The sequence below is a fragment of the Astyanax mexicanus genome, chromosome 19 (genome assembly GCF_023375975.1).
Source record: "Astyanax mexicanus isolate ESR-SI-001 chromosome 19, AstMex3_surface, whole genome shotgun sequence".
In the NCBI taxonomy this organism is placed as follows: domain Eukaryota; kingdom Metazoa; phylum Chordata; class Actinopteri; order Characiformes; family Acestrorhamphidae; genus Astyanax; species Astyanax mexicanus.
In genome coordinates, this window is record NC_064426.1 from 31,009,305 (window position 1) to 31,024,426 (window position 15,122).

Genomic DNA, 15,122 nt, shown 5'->3' on the forward strand with positions numbered 1-15,122 from the left:
ACACCATTAGGAACCTCTACAACTCAATGGCAAGATGAATAGATCTTACCAAGAATCAGTCTGAAAACTTGTATCTTTCTTACTTTTTTCATAACACTTTAATCTTGCGATCTAAGTAGATTATATTGGAACTATTTCTTTGACAATTATGTAAATGTAAGAAGACTGCCACCATTCAGATGAAACCACATGGTACACACTAACAAGAAAAAGATTTGAAATTGATCTAATGACCACAGACAGCTTTGGCTGCTGGAAGAACGATCTCTTAAAGTGGTTCGTCTTTAAAATCGTCTTTAAAATCGTCTTTAAAATCTAGGGTCTCACAATATAACCAGGATTTCCTTACAATGCTCTATTTTAAGGCAGCTTACATAGGTTAAGACGAATAGTAGCTAAAGCTAGCAGTAAAAAACTACTTACCCTAATTAGCCTTTCCCTAGACCATTGTCAACAACATCCAAATGAGAGCAAAGGTTACTGGGTCAGGAGGACAATGCAGAGGTGAGTGCTCAAGGACCTCTTGAAGGTACGTTCAGTGGGCTAATCAGTGTAGCTGTTTGGCAGGCAGTCAATTCCAGCCAACAAAACACAAAATAAGTCTTATGCAATGTCTTCCTGAATAACATAAATGCTTTAAATGCTTGTAAACTTGTCAGACATAATTAGTGTACCATTGCGCCAAATGGGGGTTGGGTTCTCTCGAGCAACAAGCAACACAATGCTGCCAGTTAATCGCTTGCTATCATATTAGATCCATTAGAGTGATGACAGATGGCGCACGATGGCCTAGCTTGGACATGTCTGAACTGCAAACGTGAGCTGAGACACAAACTGGGATGTATGTGACAGAACTGGGATCTTGGGGGTATTACCAACCAGTGCTGCCATATGTTGCTTCAGAAATGAACTAGCTAGGTGGTATTTACAGCACTGCACATGTCAGCTTTGGCTTGTTTTATACAGTATATTAATAAATCTCTGTAGTCTTACTATGTGATGCTGTTTTCTCAACACTACACAACATAACATTAGGATAGTCACCAATATGGCAGCAAAATAAGCTGCTATGACTTCTCTGGATCTTAACAAAGACTGAAATTGTAGGAAAAGACAGTGTTTAGTGGTGATAGTGTTCCCTGCACTGGCAATCTCATGACACCAGGTTTTCAGCCAAGTATCTCACCTGATGTAAAAAGCACTGATGTCCAGAAAGATCAGAAGTGAGGGTTAGTCCATGTGGGGAAACTATATAGTTGTGTCCAAAGCCCCAACACATGGATGTGAGGAGACCAGAACATGTTCCTAAAGTGAGGTTAAACATGGTTCCCATCTAGGTGATACACTGGCTATTCAGGAAACCCAACTAGAGCCAATTAACACCCAATGCCGACCAAGAACCCACCTAGCCATAGTTCAACCCAAGTGAGCACCACATGAGCCTGTTGGCTAGGCTATTGTCTCTGCCAACATAAACAAGTGTGTCAGTGATGCGATTACTTAACCAACCAATCTAGAAGCCAAGACTGAATGCTGAGGTCCATTTCCTGCTTACGGCTTGTAATGGGTTCCAGTGTCTTGGACATCTAGGTTAGTATAAGAAAAAGTACAGTAATATTCAATCAAAGGAAATTTCACACTCATAATGCAATGGATGGGTATTTGAAGTATCTTTGACTATAAAAAAAGATGAATCACCTTTATTGTCAGAGCAGTCATGATCAACTGCAACTGTCACATAAGTATTAGGAGATGCCATGCGTGTCCTAGTGCCAATTTAACAACACAGCAAATGAAAAAAAAAAACTGTAATCAGTATAACAGGGGTGCTCCAGTGTAAACATAAGGGTTAGAGTAGCCTTAAGGCCAATTTATGCTTCCACATTCACATATTTGCCTATTGTACAAAACTCCCTACTATACTCTATGTTACAGCCTTATGCACATCTCCCCAAAATTGTAATGGAAAAGAAGACAATGGAAATTTCTTCCCCTAGGCCAATTTCACAGATCTGCCTTATAGTTACTGGGCATTTTCACACCTATAGATGGTTTGCTTTGGTCCAAATCAGGTAACATCTCTGTAAGCTTTAAAAATGTTCTCAGTTGTTTGGTTTTTCACGCAAGGAAAAACCCAAGATTACCTAATTGCATCACGACAAACCACAATTTCCTCTCTTATTAATGGTCAGACCTGTCTAAGGCGAAAGAAGAAAGTAAATTAGTGTGTATTTCAGTACAATTTGCAACAGCATAGATGGCATTTTTTCATAGATGTAGTAAATATCTGGACAATATACATGGTTTAATCAAATTGGCAAATCCATTTAGCTCAAACTAGTTTATGAACTGGAGCACACCTAATAGTTAATTGTCTGCTGACATTTCATGTTAGATGCAGCAGCATATCCTAAAACACAGAGTGCAACAAACATTTCATCACAGTGCACTCATTGTGTCTTCAGGAGATGTCAGAGTCGTGTGACGTAGCTCATTAATCTGACTGAGAGCCAGAGTTTAAATAGAGATATCCATAATCCCATTTAGCACTTAGTGGAGTTGGGCTTGTCTGAGGAGCAGGTAAAAAAGACTTGGACTTAGATCTAGTTGGGGGTCCAGCGTAGAACTCCTCCATAGAACTCCACTGTAGAAGCGCCTGGTTTCTTTGATTTATTGTAGTCTGTAAAAAAAGTTGGGAAAGCGAATAAGACCAAGGGAAAGAGAGAAAGAAATACAGATAGAGGAGCCAGAAGGAAGCAGAAGGGAAAGTAAAAAATTACAAAAGGAGGACAGTAGTAGGACAGTTAGTTTCCCTTACCTCAGGAAGGAACAGCTTGAAAACATGGGCAACAGCAAGAGCAGCGCCCTTTCCAAGGAGATTCTGGAGGACCTAAAAATGAACACCAAATACTCAGAGGCTGAACTGTGTGCCTGGTACACCACCTTTCTTAAAGAATGCCCCAGTGGGCGCATCAGCAAGGAGCAGTTTGAGGGCATCTACGCCAGCTTCTTTCCAAATGCCGATCCCACCGCCTATGCAAGACATGTTTTCCGCAGTTTTGACCTCAATGCCGACGGCACGCTGGACTTCAAGGAATACATCATTGCCCTACACCTCACCTCCTCAGGCAAAACCCTGCACAAACTCGAGTGGGCTTTTGCTCTGTACGATGTTGACGGTAATGGAACCATCAGCAAGAACGAGGTCCAGGACATTGTGAAGGTGTGTTTACGTGACTCAAACTAGCTGAACATCACCAAAAAATTACTTGAGGAACTTTTAGTGGTACTTCAGTTGCTTAAGGTGCTTCAAGGAACATTTTCTTCTAAAAACCTTTTCTTGATGGTTCCTTAAAACACCTTAAGGGGTTCTTTGAGAGGTCCAAATTGAAGTACCCATTAAAATTCCTCAAAAAAACTTAAGTACTCAAGTACTTTTAGCAATGTGTGGGCTATTTCATATGTCAAGAAAACAGTGAAGCTTAGCTAACTGGGGTCCCAAATCTACCAGCCAATTTGGGGTTCCTTTTAATATCTTTGCAACAATACAGCATAATAATGTGGTTCAATTGTTACTTACTGTTAGTCTGTAGAGTCTGCGCTTTCAAGTGCATATTATAGCAAAATCCTGCATGACTTACATCTAGAGTTATGTGGCTATTAACAAGGATGAGAATTTTAATCACACCACAAACCAGAGTGTGATTTTTTTGCCTTATTTGCCTGAAGAAGAAAGTTCAGTTTGAAAGCTGCATTCAAAGTTAATTGCCAATTATGCAATTAAGTAGGATCTTTAAGTAAGTAATTTTCTGAGTGTCTACTGGTCAATGGCCGATGAGGGGTACGCAAACCCACCTGTCAGACATGACAAGAGGCAGAAGACAAATACAACTGAATTCTATTATTATCATTACAAAGCTAAAGAAATGAGAAAAAAAAACATCAAATTTGATGTGTTGGCAAGCTTGTGGACCGCAGAATATGAAGAATTTCATATTGGAAACAATTCATCACCTGTAGACTCTTCAAGAAAAATGTATCGATAAAGAGGGCGGGGTCATTATTGTTTTGGATTTAGATGGCTGAGGGCCACTACAGCCCATAACAGCATTAGCTGTTTACAGTGTGTCAAACTTGACCACATGGTCAAAGGAGCTTAAGATGGATTATACTTCCTGACTGTGCAAGTCTTCTATGTTGGGTTAAGCCATTTATGAGTCAATTTATTACAAATGACAGTTCTGATATTAATTCTTGATTCTTCCTCAATCTAGGCAATATTCAATATGATTCCTGTTGAGGATCAGAAAAAGCTTCCAGAGGATGAGAACACACCAGAAAAGCGAGCAGACAAAATCTGGAGCTTTTTCCAGAAGAAAGATGAGGGTAATTAATCCCTTGTTGCATGGTCTAATCTAATCAGGAATTTAAATGGTTGCATCCTAATCACTGCTCAATAAAATATTATGTTTCTTAATTAATTGTCTTTTTGGCCTTTCAGATAAGATTGCGGAGGGGGAATTCATTCAGGGAGTGATGGGCAACAAAGACATCTTGAGGTTGATACAGTTTGATGAGCCAAAGAAGATTCAAGACAGGCTGAAGGAAAAGAAGCAGTAATGCTCACACCACAATCCTACGGGACTGTATGAAAACTGTACACATTTTCTCTTCATACTTCTAACCTCCTATGCTACTCAGACACTCTTCAACTCTTGAGGACCCATTGTTCTTGTCCATCTTTGTGGGGTTTTGTCTAAAACTTATTACATTGGGTTAGGACCCAATGTATTGACTTCACCGGGTTTTGTAAATCTTTAGTAGTCTAAGCACTGATGGTGTAAGGACCCAATGCATTGACCTCACCTGGTTTTGGAAAACTTCAATCGTCCAAACATTGATGGGATAGAACCCAATGCTTTGACCTCCCCTGGTTTTGTATATCTTCAATCGTTCAAACATTGATAGGTTAGGGCCAAGTGAGTTTACCTCACCAGGTTTCGTATACCTTCAGTAGTCTAAATATTGATGGGTAAGGACCCAATGCATTCAGTAGTCCAAACACCAATGGGAAAGGAACCAATGCATTGACCTTACCTGATTTGTTTATCTTCAAACATTCTCCAAACAATTATGGGTTAGGACCCAATGCATTGACCTCCCTGGTTTTGTATAGTTTCAGTAATCCAATTGATGGGTTTGGACCCAATGCATTGACCTCACCTGATTTGTATATCTATAAAGGCCAAACATTGATGGGTAGGGACCCAATGCATTCAGTAGTCCAAACATTGATGGGTTAGGACCAAATGCATTGACCTCTCCTGTTTTTTTAAACACATTTAGTAGTCCAAAAATGTATTGTTTCAGGACCCAAAGCATTCAGTAGTCCAAACACTGATGGGTTAGGACCCAATGCATTGACCTTTCCTGGTTTTGTATACCTTCAGCAGTCCAGACACTGACAGGTTAGGACCCAATGCATTAAACCTAACCAACCACTAATCTCCGACAAGCCACTGTTAGCCACTGAACAGCAATGGCCTTCGTCAACATCAAAAGTCTCCACCAGGCGTTCCTCCCTTTGAAGCTCAGATTTCTTGACCACTGATGCTTCATTCCCATTCATCTCCCATTGGGTTACAGTGGCATGAAAAGTAAGGCAAAGAGCTTCTGATGAGAGGAATTAGGCTCATGTTAACAATCCCTCCCTAGCGTAATAAATCCTCTTAAAATCTGAAGGTCAGGGTAGGCAAATCTTCATGGGCCAGCGGATCTCCTCTGGTCCCTCGTTCTCAGGGCTGTAGTGTGGACCTGGGTCCTCGGCATTCAGGCACCATCGACGCTCCTCAAATGACACGTTACCTGTGTACCCAATTTTTTTGTTTATTGTATTTTATTTATTCAGTTGTTTGCATGGGGGCTTCTAAAAGCAGACCACATAGTCCACATAGTCCACGTAATGCAGGACTCTCTACTGCTGCCATTCAGTCACATGACTTATCATGTCATGTTTTTGCCTTTTAGATAGCCACTCCTTGGATGTTCCCTTTTCCCATAATTGTACGGTACCATACCTTATGTTTATGGTTTCTATCTGAGTATGACTAGCTACTGTGTCTTTGCAGTGAATAAAAATGGTAATGGTTACAATCTTTTATTCCTAACAATTACAAACTGGTTCCTGTACATGTTTATCTTATTTAAATGAGATTATTTGGTATTGTGCATATAGAGCATAAGCTGTGTAGACATTTCCATGCTTTAAAAACTGACCAGCTATTTGTGATTGTTAATGACTAGAGTACCTTTTTTATTTATACATGTTTTTAAGCATATATGCTATGGGTGCACCAAAATGAAATTGGGGACGAAAACGAACAAAATGACTTTTCATAAATTTTGGCACTATTGTTTATCACTATTAAATGATAAAACTTTTGTTTAGATTTTTTGTGCTTTTTTTATAATTTTGGTTGCTGAATATTTGGTGCAACCTGAATATATGTATAACAGATATAGCACAATTAATGCATTAATTTACAAAATAAATACAAATGATGTAACATTCAATATCCCCAAACATTATGTATGTATGGAAGCCCATTCCTGCCACTTAAAACAACAAAAAAAAACATATTTTATATATTTCATTATTTTAAGATGAGTCAATGATTTGAGATGCTAAGTTGTAGTATTTTCAGATATTGTCTCATTATTTTGAGATACTCCATCATTATATTAAGGTACTACTTCATTATTTTGAGATACTAAGTCATTATTTTTATATAGAGCATATTATGAAATGCTACATTGTTTTGAGATTTGAGATTCTGTCATTATGTTGTCTAAGTACTGGACAATATTTTATTATCTATCAACTTGAGATTCTTTCATTATTTAGAGGTTATTTTTAGATGAGACGATTTTTTGAGAAGTTTTTATGAGATACTATTTCATTATTTTGTGGTACTATCTCAATGTTGTAAGATACTATTTAATTGTTTTGTGACACAAAGTCTTGGTTCAAGGTACATTAATATAATGATGTACTATTTTATTACTACTTGTATTATCACTAAGTAATTCACATGATTTTTACATGTCATGTTAAGTGGTGGGATTGCACTTCAATAGTTATGAGAGATCTTCCCTCAGTCACATCATGCATGTACAGTGTTACAGGTGCTGGTTTTTATATCTCCTCTGTTGTTGCATGGTGGTCATGTTGTCACAGCAAATTGCCAGGGCTTTGGGGAGGGGTGAGAAAAGCATGGACTTACCTCTTTCTAAAAGCCATCTAAGGCTTTCTTTGGCTCAGGCTAATGCATGGCCTGGTTTCAGGCATGGGACACTGAGCCAATGGCCCGAGCTCTGGTAGGGTGGGGTGGGGCAGAATTGCAACTGACCCCAAAGAGGGTTGGAGCCAAAAGGCTATGTTTCATCTCCTTAAAGGGATCAGTCCTCTCCAATCAAACTGGCTGGGTCATTAGCGCAAAGGAAGACACGCCCAACAAACAAACAAACATGAGCACCCATGAGGTGATGCTCGGAGCAAGTTCAAGATCCAGTTATGGTCCTGGTGGTGTGATGTTCAAATAAATCTCTCTCACTCACTCTGTCTCTGTTTTTTAATATACATTTTTTTATTTCAGACACTGTAGTCATTTCCTGGGCATAGTGAACATAAACATGACGAATCCATAAACATGTAGTATTAATGGGGACCATTAACTTGAGAGCAGATAAATAAACAATTACAATATCATATAAAAAGGATTTAGTTACACACATGGACATACAACTACACCGAATGCACACCATTGACGGGAAGTATCAGCACAAATTTATGCCACACATAGTCGGGGAATAGCTTAGGAAACAGGAGACGGCCTTACATGCAAAAACTGAGGACAGGTAAATCAGCTACACCTAATGTTAAGCGGGGGGGGGGGAATGGCCGTTAGTAGAAAAGAACCTTGGTAAAAAAAAATTAATTCAGTGTACTACCTGAAACTGCTTGAGTGTGTGCAGTATTTCTTTGCTGTAATTGTTCAGTAACATTTCTTTCAATTCTTTGTGTGAGGTTTTAAAGCTGTACACTACTATTAAAATGTTTGGAATCACTGTTTTAGATGCATTCCGTATTTTTTGTTGCATTAAGTGACACTAGTAAGAATGCCTACATCGAAGTGAGCAAGGGTGTTGCCATGTTTCCCTTCTAATGGGGAAGCTGGGTGAAGTAAACAAAACTCAAACGAGTGCTGGATGTTAATCTACTCAGATTTCTCTCCTGAAAGCTGTTCATTTGGGTGAGTAAAGCACTTCCGTTTATGTACAGTAAGCTTAGACTTCTAATAGTGAGTTTTCAGTGAAGTTTTTCCAGCACTAGGGCTGGGCGCAGCAGCATTAGCATTAGCAGCTAACTGATAGCGCTAGACTGAGGAACCCAATGTGTTCCAGTAACCCGGGGCGATATTAGTGGTTCATCTTTCGTAGCTTGTTTTAACACTGCAAACATGCAGACTACAGTCCAATATACTCGCCTCTGAATTGCGAAAGTGCTAGTGCTGTGGTTAGCTGCTAATGCTAATGCTGATGCACCCCGCCTTAGTGCTGGAGAAACTTCAGTAAAAACTCACCCTTATAACTTTGTACCTTAGCGAAATAGTTACAGCTTCGTAGTACCTGAGGCAATTAATTTAAATTGACATTATGTTTTGCTTAATGTTACGTTATGTTTTGTACGCAAAGAGAAAATATAAGTAAAACATACTATGACAACAGTGATTCCAAAATTTTGAACAGAAGTGTTCTAATTATGTGTATACAATCCCTCTACGCTTAAAATCCCTGTATGTTAGAATCCTTGCATGGTTTTCTAACTTCACAACTGGAGAATAACATAGACTTACAGTAAATGCAGTACATCATAGCAGCTGCTTGCCTACACAACAAAGAAATTTTGTTGAATTTACCAGTATTAATTTAATTGTATTAAATGACTACCCGAGTCCTAACAGTGTAAAAAAACATATTTTTTTTAGAAATATCAAATTCTTAAAATGTTTTTTTTTTTTCTGAAACAAGTTACAATAGCTGTTCTGTGCTTTCAACTCCCATTTTCAACACAACATCAGAAAATAGTTGCATTCAGAAAGTAGATATGGGCAACATTTACAAACCAGATCACTTTGGCTCTTTATTACAAGTACTTTTCTGTATGCACACTAGTGCACAATTTCAGCAGGACGATGCTCGTCCACAAACTGCTTACATCTCAAGAGCTTGCCTAGAAGCAGGGGCATAGCAGCAAATTCTGGGCCCTGTAAACTCTTAATGTCAGTGGGCCCTTATCCATGCCAGTACCCAAGGAACCTAAGCAAGGACCCCTCTCCCTACTCGGGCCCTGGGTAGTCAGGTCCACTTTTCCCCCCACTACCACGCCCATGCCTAGAAGACACAAGTCATATACCATGGCCAGTTGCATCGCTATACATTAGGGGTGTGCCATTTCATATCGTACACAATAATATCGGCAACATTTTCGAATATCGCGAACAATATTAAACCCTGAAATATTGTGCCATATCACCCACCCCTAATTAACACATCAGGGTAGGACATTTTTGCTGGTTTCACACTGTTCTCATTTCCCATGATATATCTACTAGAGACTTTTTTAGAGATTATATCTGTCCAGTATCATTAATTTTGCTGCAGTACTGGATATATGGAAATATATCGAGTGCATTATTAGTATTGTGCAGTAGTGTATTTTTGAAAAAATAATTAGTGTTTTGTCATATCGCCAAGAGTATCGTTATCGCAAAAATACCATGAAATATTGTGATATTATTTTAGGGTCATATTGCCCACCCCTACTATACATATCCCACGTCAGTATTTTTTTAACATAACATTTACGGTATTTAGTCATCTTGCCCAAAGACTCTTATTGGTGTAGCACAGTACAGTCACCCAGACCAGGAATTGAACCTTAGTCTCCAACATAATGTGGTAGCTCACTGGCAGGGGGTGGTGTTATCCACTGCGCTGCACCAACCAATATTTTAAACGTTCAATCACTTATTGTTCCAGGTAACTTTTATCTTCCTTCTGAATAGCATTGCAATCCTGCTTGTTCTTCTGGGTGCAACTATTTTTTGATGCTGGCTGTTTTTACCCAGCTTTTCGTTTTCATTAGTGTGTCGCATGTAAACATTGAGAATAATATTCAATAATATTCGGTTTCCATCCCGCAGTGTTCAGAAGCCCTCCGTAACCTGATCTCAAGGTAAGAACGTTTAATTAAGCTCTCGATCTGTAAACAAACACGCATTAGAATTTAAGTACAAAGCTCAAAATGACACAAGGAGACAAGCACTTGGTGGAATGTGCTTATGATGACATTTGCAGACTGAACAAAAAATAAACCAATAAACAAACGAACGAGCGAACAAACGAAAAAAAAAGCCACACATATTTACAACTATGTACAGACACTAAACAGAATATACTATAATGGACATTCCAAGGCAATTTACCTTTAGGCACTAAAAGGTGTACATCAATACAAATGATCATAAAGTAACACCTGATCCACCTCAGATTCTACAGCTCAGCCATATAATTTCTCGTTTGATGCACGCTCTGATAGCTCGTTACTCATCACTCGTAAATACAAATAGAACTAGAACTTGGAATTGGAAGCATGATGAGACTGAGATGTCGCACAGAGATGATTACTGTATGTTCTGCATAAAGAGAAAGAGAGAGGTTTCTTGGCTTGGCTTGAAGGGAAATCATATGATTGGGCTTATTATGAGGGCAGTATTTTTTTTTTCAACATAGAACATAGTCAATGGACTGAATGCCAGTGTCGAGGCAGTTTTCTTTTTTTTTAATGTTACACAAATATCTTTCCATAGACGAAATAGAACTATTCATCACTGAGATTCTGCATGTTCTGAGAAATGCATGCTTCTCTGCGAAACAAATCTGCAAATCTGCCAAAAAATATGAAAATATATTATTATATCCATACGTATTCATACGCAGATAATGCATTTTGCTGAGGACATTTTTTTTATTCATCAGAAAGGCTGAAATTGTTTACCAAGAGTTTGTGTTCTAGCTGTACGTTGATTATGAATATAGTAAAAAATCTTGCATTCCTCATTGCAATAAATTCTATGTTTTGTTTTACTACAATACAGAATTAACAATATAACTATATAATGACACTATAGAATAGAATATTAGTAGAATGTTTTTTTTTTCACGAACTTTACAAATGTTGAGGGATCATGCTGGTTATTTAGATTAAGAACGCTGTTCTTCTCAAACGGCTGTTGTGTAGAACGTCTTAGAACTTAAATCTCTACAGAGGAAAATCATCATGTATGCTTCCAATTTTAAGACTGAGCTAACAAATATACACCAGTAATGCGTTTCTGTGTATAATTAAAAATAGGATTGTTTGGTTTACTGTTTTTAAAAAAATATTTCAGTGAAAAAAACTAATAATAATGATTTACCACTTACCACAGGTGTAGCTGATCAGCCAATACAGGTTGGGCTTCTGTATTTTTATTTTTATTTTTATTTTATTTTTTTTAGTTTAGAATGGGAGGTGCTAGGCTTTTGTTTCTGACAAACACTTCACATCTCTGTGAATGCATGCTCAAATATGTCTGTTAGCCCAATAAAAATACTGGTTTTCATTAGATAGCATAATAACATTCTGTTTACCACAGAACAAGCTCAACTATGTCTAAAAAAACTCTTATTAAGGTTTATGTAGGAACTGACTAGATTGAGCTAGAAAAAACTGTTAGCGTTTTTTTTTTTTTATTATACTGTTGTTTATGTAGAGCACTTCCTAAGCTAGCCTTAGCTTAGCTAGCTAGCTAAAACTGCAGATATAGTAGCTAAGTATTAGGCAGCTCAGCTTAGCTTCTGTTTATGAACTAGCACAAGCATAAGTGATAAAAAAAAAGGTTTCTCAGTGTCTGAGAGAGTACCGTTGAGCTACCTGTGTTGGAATTAAAAGAAAAGGCTAATTGTGACAGGTTTATGTCGTGTTTGGCCTCATAGTTAGCCAGCTTGGCTAGTTAGCTAGTTAGCTTACAGGCTAAACACTACACCACATACTGTGTTCCATTTGCTCATGTTTAGAGGATAAAACCTCATATCTAAGAGCACACAAAGTTTGATCAATGGCTTTAGGAGTGTTTTCCACTGTTCTGAGCCACATTTTGAAGACAAGGTTTGCTTGCATTCACTTTCATTCGAACTTTAGCACATTGCTAAAGCTACCTGTTTTCCCTACCCTGTGGCTAGGTCCGTCACATTAACCATTTTTGTGTATACTGTCACAGAAATAAGTGCGTTAAACAATATTGCATAATGCTATTGTTATTTTTTAACAAAGTTGACATTTTTGCTGTTTATGTTATTGGGATCATCTTGCTAAAAATAAACCATATATACAGCTCTGGAACAAAGTATGAGTTTCTTTGATTTTACCAAATTGAAACCCTCTGGAATGTAATCAAGAGGAAGATGGATAATCAAGCCATCAAACCAAGCTGAACTGCTTGAATTTTGTGCACCAGAAGTGGCATAAAGTTTTACAAAAGCAGTGTGTAAGATTGGTGGAGGAGAACATGCCAAGATGCATGACAACTGTGATTAAAAACAGGGTTATTCCACCAAATATTGATTTCTGAATTATTGAACTCTTAAAACTTGATGACAATGAACTTGTTTTCTTTGCATTATTTGAGGTCTGAAAGCTCTGCGTTTTTTTTTTTTCCAGTCGTTTCTCATTTCCTGCAAATAAATGCTCTAAATGACGATATTTTTATTTAGAATTTGGGAGAAACTTGGTTTGTAGTTTATAGAATAAAACAACAATGTTCATTTTACTCAAATATACACTTATAAATAGCAAATTAAAGAATCTGATTCAGTGGTCAATTATTTTTTTCCAGAGTTGTTCTGTCGATAATATATGTATTGTTACAGACCTATACAGTAACTTATAAAAATATAATAATATATTAAAATAAATCCATTGTTTGTAGACAAAGCTAACATTTATCGGTCCTCCTCGATAAGACCTATTATAGGGTTTTATATTGTTTTCATATATTTTACGATAAGTTGTTAATGTAATTATCAAGACAGGCCTACCCGTGGCTGTTTAACATAGGCATGAATAAATGGGCTGTTTTGGTTGTGTACTAAATAGTAACACAAAACATATATCAGACACTTTATATACAGTACACAATCATTTAGAAATATCGTCCACATTTAGAGATGTCATCATTTTTTAACTCTCCTTATTATATATAGTATTATAAGTATTATTATAGTTAAATTATGTCCAAACTATATTTGGCTGATCTACTAAATCTGGGGTAAGTGATAAATCATGTTATTCTTTTTTTTTTCACGCAAATATTTCTTTAATTGTAACAACCTGTAAAATAAGTGTCACCGTAATGTTTAAGCAATTCTACCTTGAAATGATATCCTGAAATACTGAGATCATTGTGTTTTCAATCAGATCAGTTTGAACCGTAGTACTTAGTGGCTTTTTCTTCACGTGAAAAAAAGTGCAGGGTGCTGAGTGGAGGATGTTATTGCACTCTGCTATTAAACTGTCCTGTAAGAGAAATTTCATTTCAGCAGGTAAAGTGTGTGACTCCGTTGGACAACTTGCGTGTTCATACGTGACAATTCAAATGGTGGTGGTCCATTTGAGAGAGATACCTGTATGGCTTTGGCCGAGAACTTGGAGTAGTGTGGTAGACAGACAGGTAGGCGTAGATAGTTTGGGTGTAGTATGTTTGAGTTTGTGTGTGTGTGTGTGTGTAATGTATGTGTGTTTTTCTGCTGTTCTGAAGTCCATGTTCTTTAGATATCCATGTCCACAGGTCTCAGATCTCCTGTCTTGTGCTCCCGCACCCAAAGCTCTCTGTCTTTGGCTGGGTCCACACTCTGGAGGAGCTGGTCCACAGGCTCCAGTGTCTAAAACACATTATTAGAACATTATTAGAACAATTTCACACAAACACTGTGTAAAAAGACATGTTTTAAGGTTTATCCAGAGAGAACACATTGGTACAAATATAGAGGGATATTAACCTTCATTTTAAAGTATGTCTGATACATTTTATACAGTTTTCTTTTATATGAGGGCGAATGACATTTGCCTTGAAGAAAAATCAAAATGAAATGAATTCAATTAAATGTGTCCAAAAACTTTATCCAACCTGTCATATTGTTTAAGAAAGTAACCTTTAAAATCAGTGACATCACAACCTTGACTCCTAGACTGTTTTATTTCACAGGGAGTGAAGAAACTTATGGCAGCTTCATTTAGAGCATGTCAGTGTGTCTTTACTATCGTAACATCAGGAAAAGTACTTCTTGCTCAACTTAAAATGCACAAAAGGTATGCACTATTTCTCTTAATTAATCATGGGTGTGTTTTGGGCGTAACAAGCAAAAAATCAATCAATCAGCCATTCCCTTTAAGAGCCAGGTGCGCTCTGAATTTGGGGCATTGCTATTTTGGGGGCGCAGTTACCTGTTACCAATGCTTAGCTGCCAAAAGGCATGTGCAATGGACACAGCTGCATGTCCATGTGTGGGTAAGAAGTGGTGGTGTGCGCATGTTGGAGATGAGCAATGAACGTCTGACTAGGTACTTTTCAGTCAGTGGCACAACTGTGCATGCCAGAAGTTCACCTGAACACACCTTATTTCGAGACCACCACGCCCACTGGCATAGATATATTCACAAGCGCGTTTGTTATCTAAACGATGCATATGGAAGACATGAAAATAAACTATAAGATAGCAATGAGCATCGCACTGCAACTTGCGCAGGGTGCAAGGTTAGACCCATTATCTCCATATATTTAGCTGAAATATATATTTAGCTGAAATAAAGCTCAAGCTGTCCACCCTGTCATGGTAAAATATCATGGTGATTAAAATTGGTTAAGAAAATAAATGAGAAATGGCTGAAATAACAAAAAGGTGCAGAGCAAATGCAAAGAAAACAAGTTCATTTTCATGAAGTTTTAAGAGTTCAGAAACTA

General features: G+C 37.7%; 2 protein-coding genes across 4 annotated transcripts in view; one reads left to right on the forward strand and one right to left on the reverse strand.

The window, feature by feature from the left end:
- Positions 1-2,535: 2,535 nt before the first annotated feature.
- On the forward strand, positions 2,536-7,616 carry rcvrna (recoverin a). The gene is made up of 3 exons (XM_007241753.4): positions 2,536-3,223; positions 4,275-4,386; positions 4,502-7,616. The coding sequence occupies exons 1-3, from the start codon at positions 2,843-2,845 to the stop codon at positions 4,618-4,620; spliced, it is 612 nt and encodes a 203-aa protein (XP_007241815.3). The 5' UTR covers positions 2,536-2,842; the 3' UTR covers positions 4,621-7,616.
- Positions 7,617-7,625: 9 nt separating this feature from the next.
- gas7a (growth arrest-specific 7a) overlaps positions 7,626-15,122 on the reverse strand; it is a 125,407-nt gene continuing 117,910 nt past the window's right edge. For all 3 annotated transcript variants that reach the window (XM_049467746.1, XM_049467748.1, XM_049467747.1), the window contains one exon: positions 7,626-14,043. In XM_049467746.1, the coding sequence (XP_049323703.1) occupies positions 13,930-14,043 (114 nt within the window). In that variant the 3' untranslated portion in view covers positions 7,626-13,929. The remainder of the gene's footprint in view (positions 14,044-15,122) is intronic.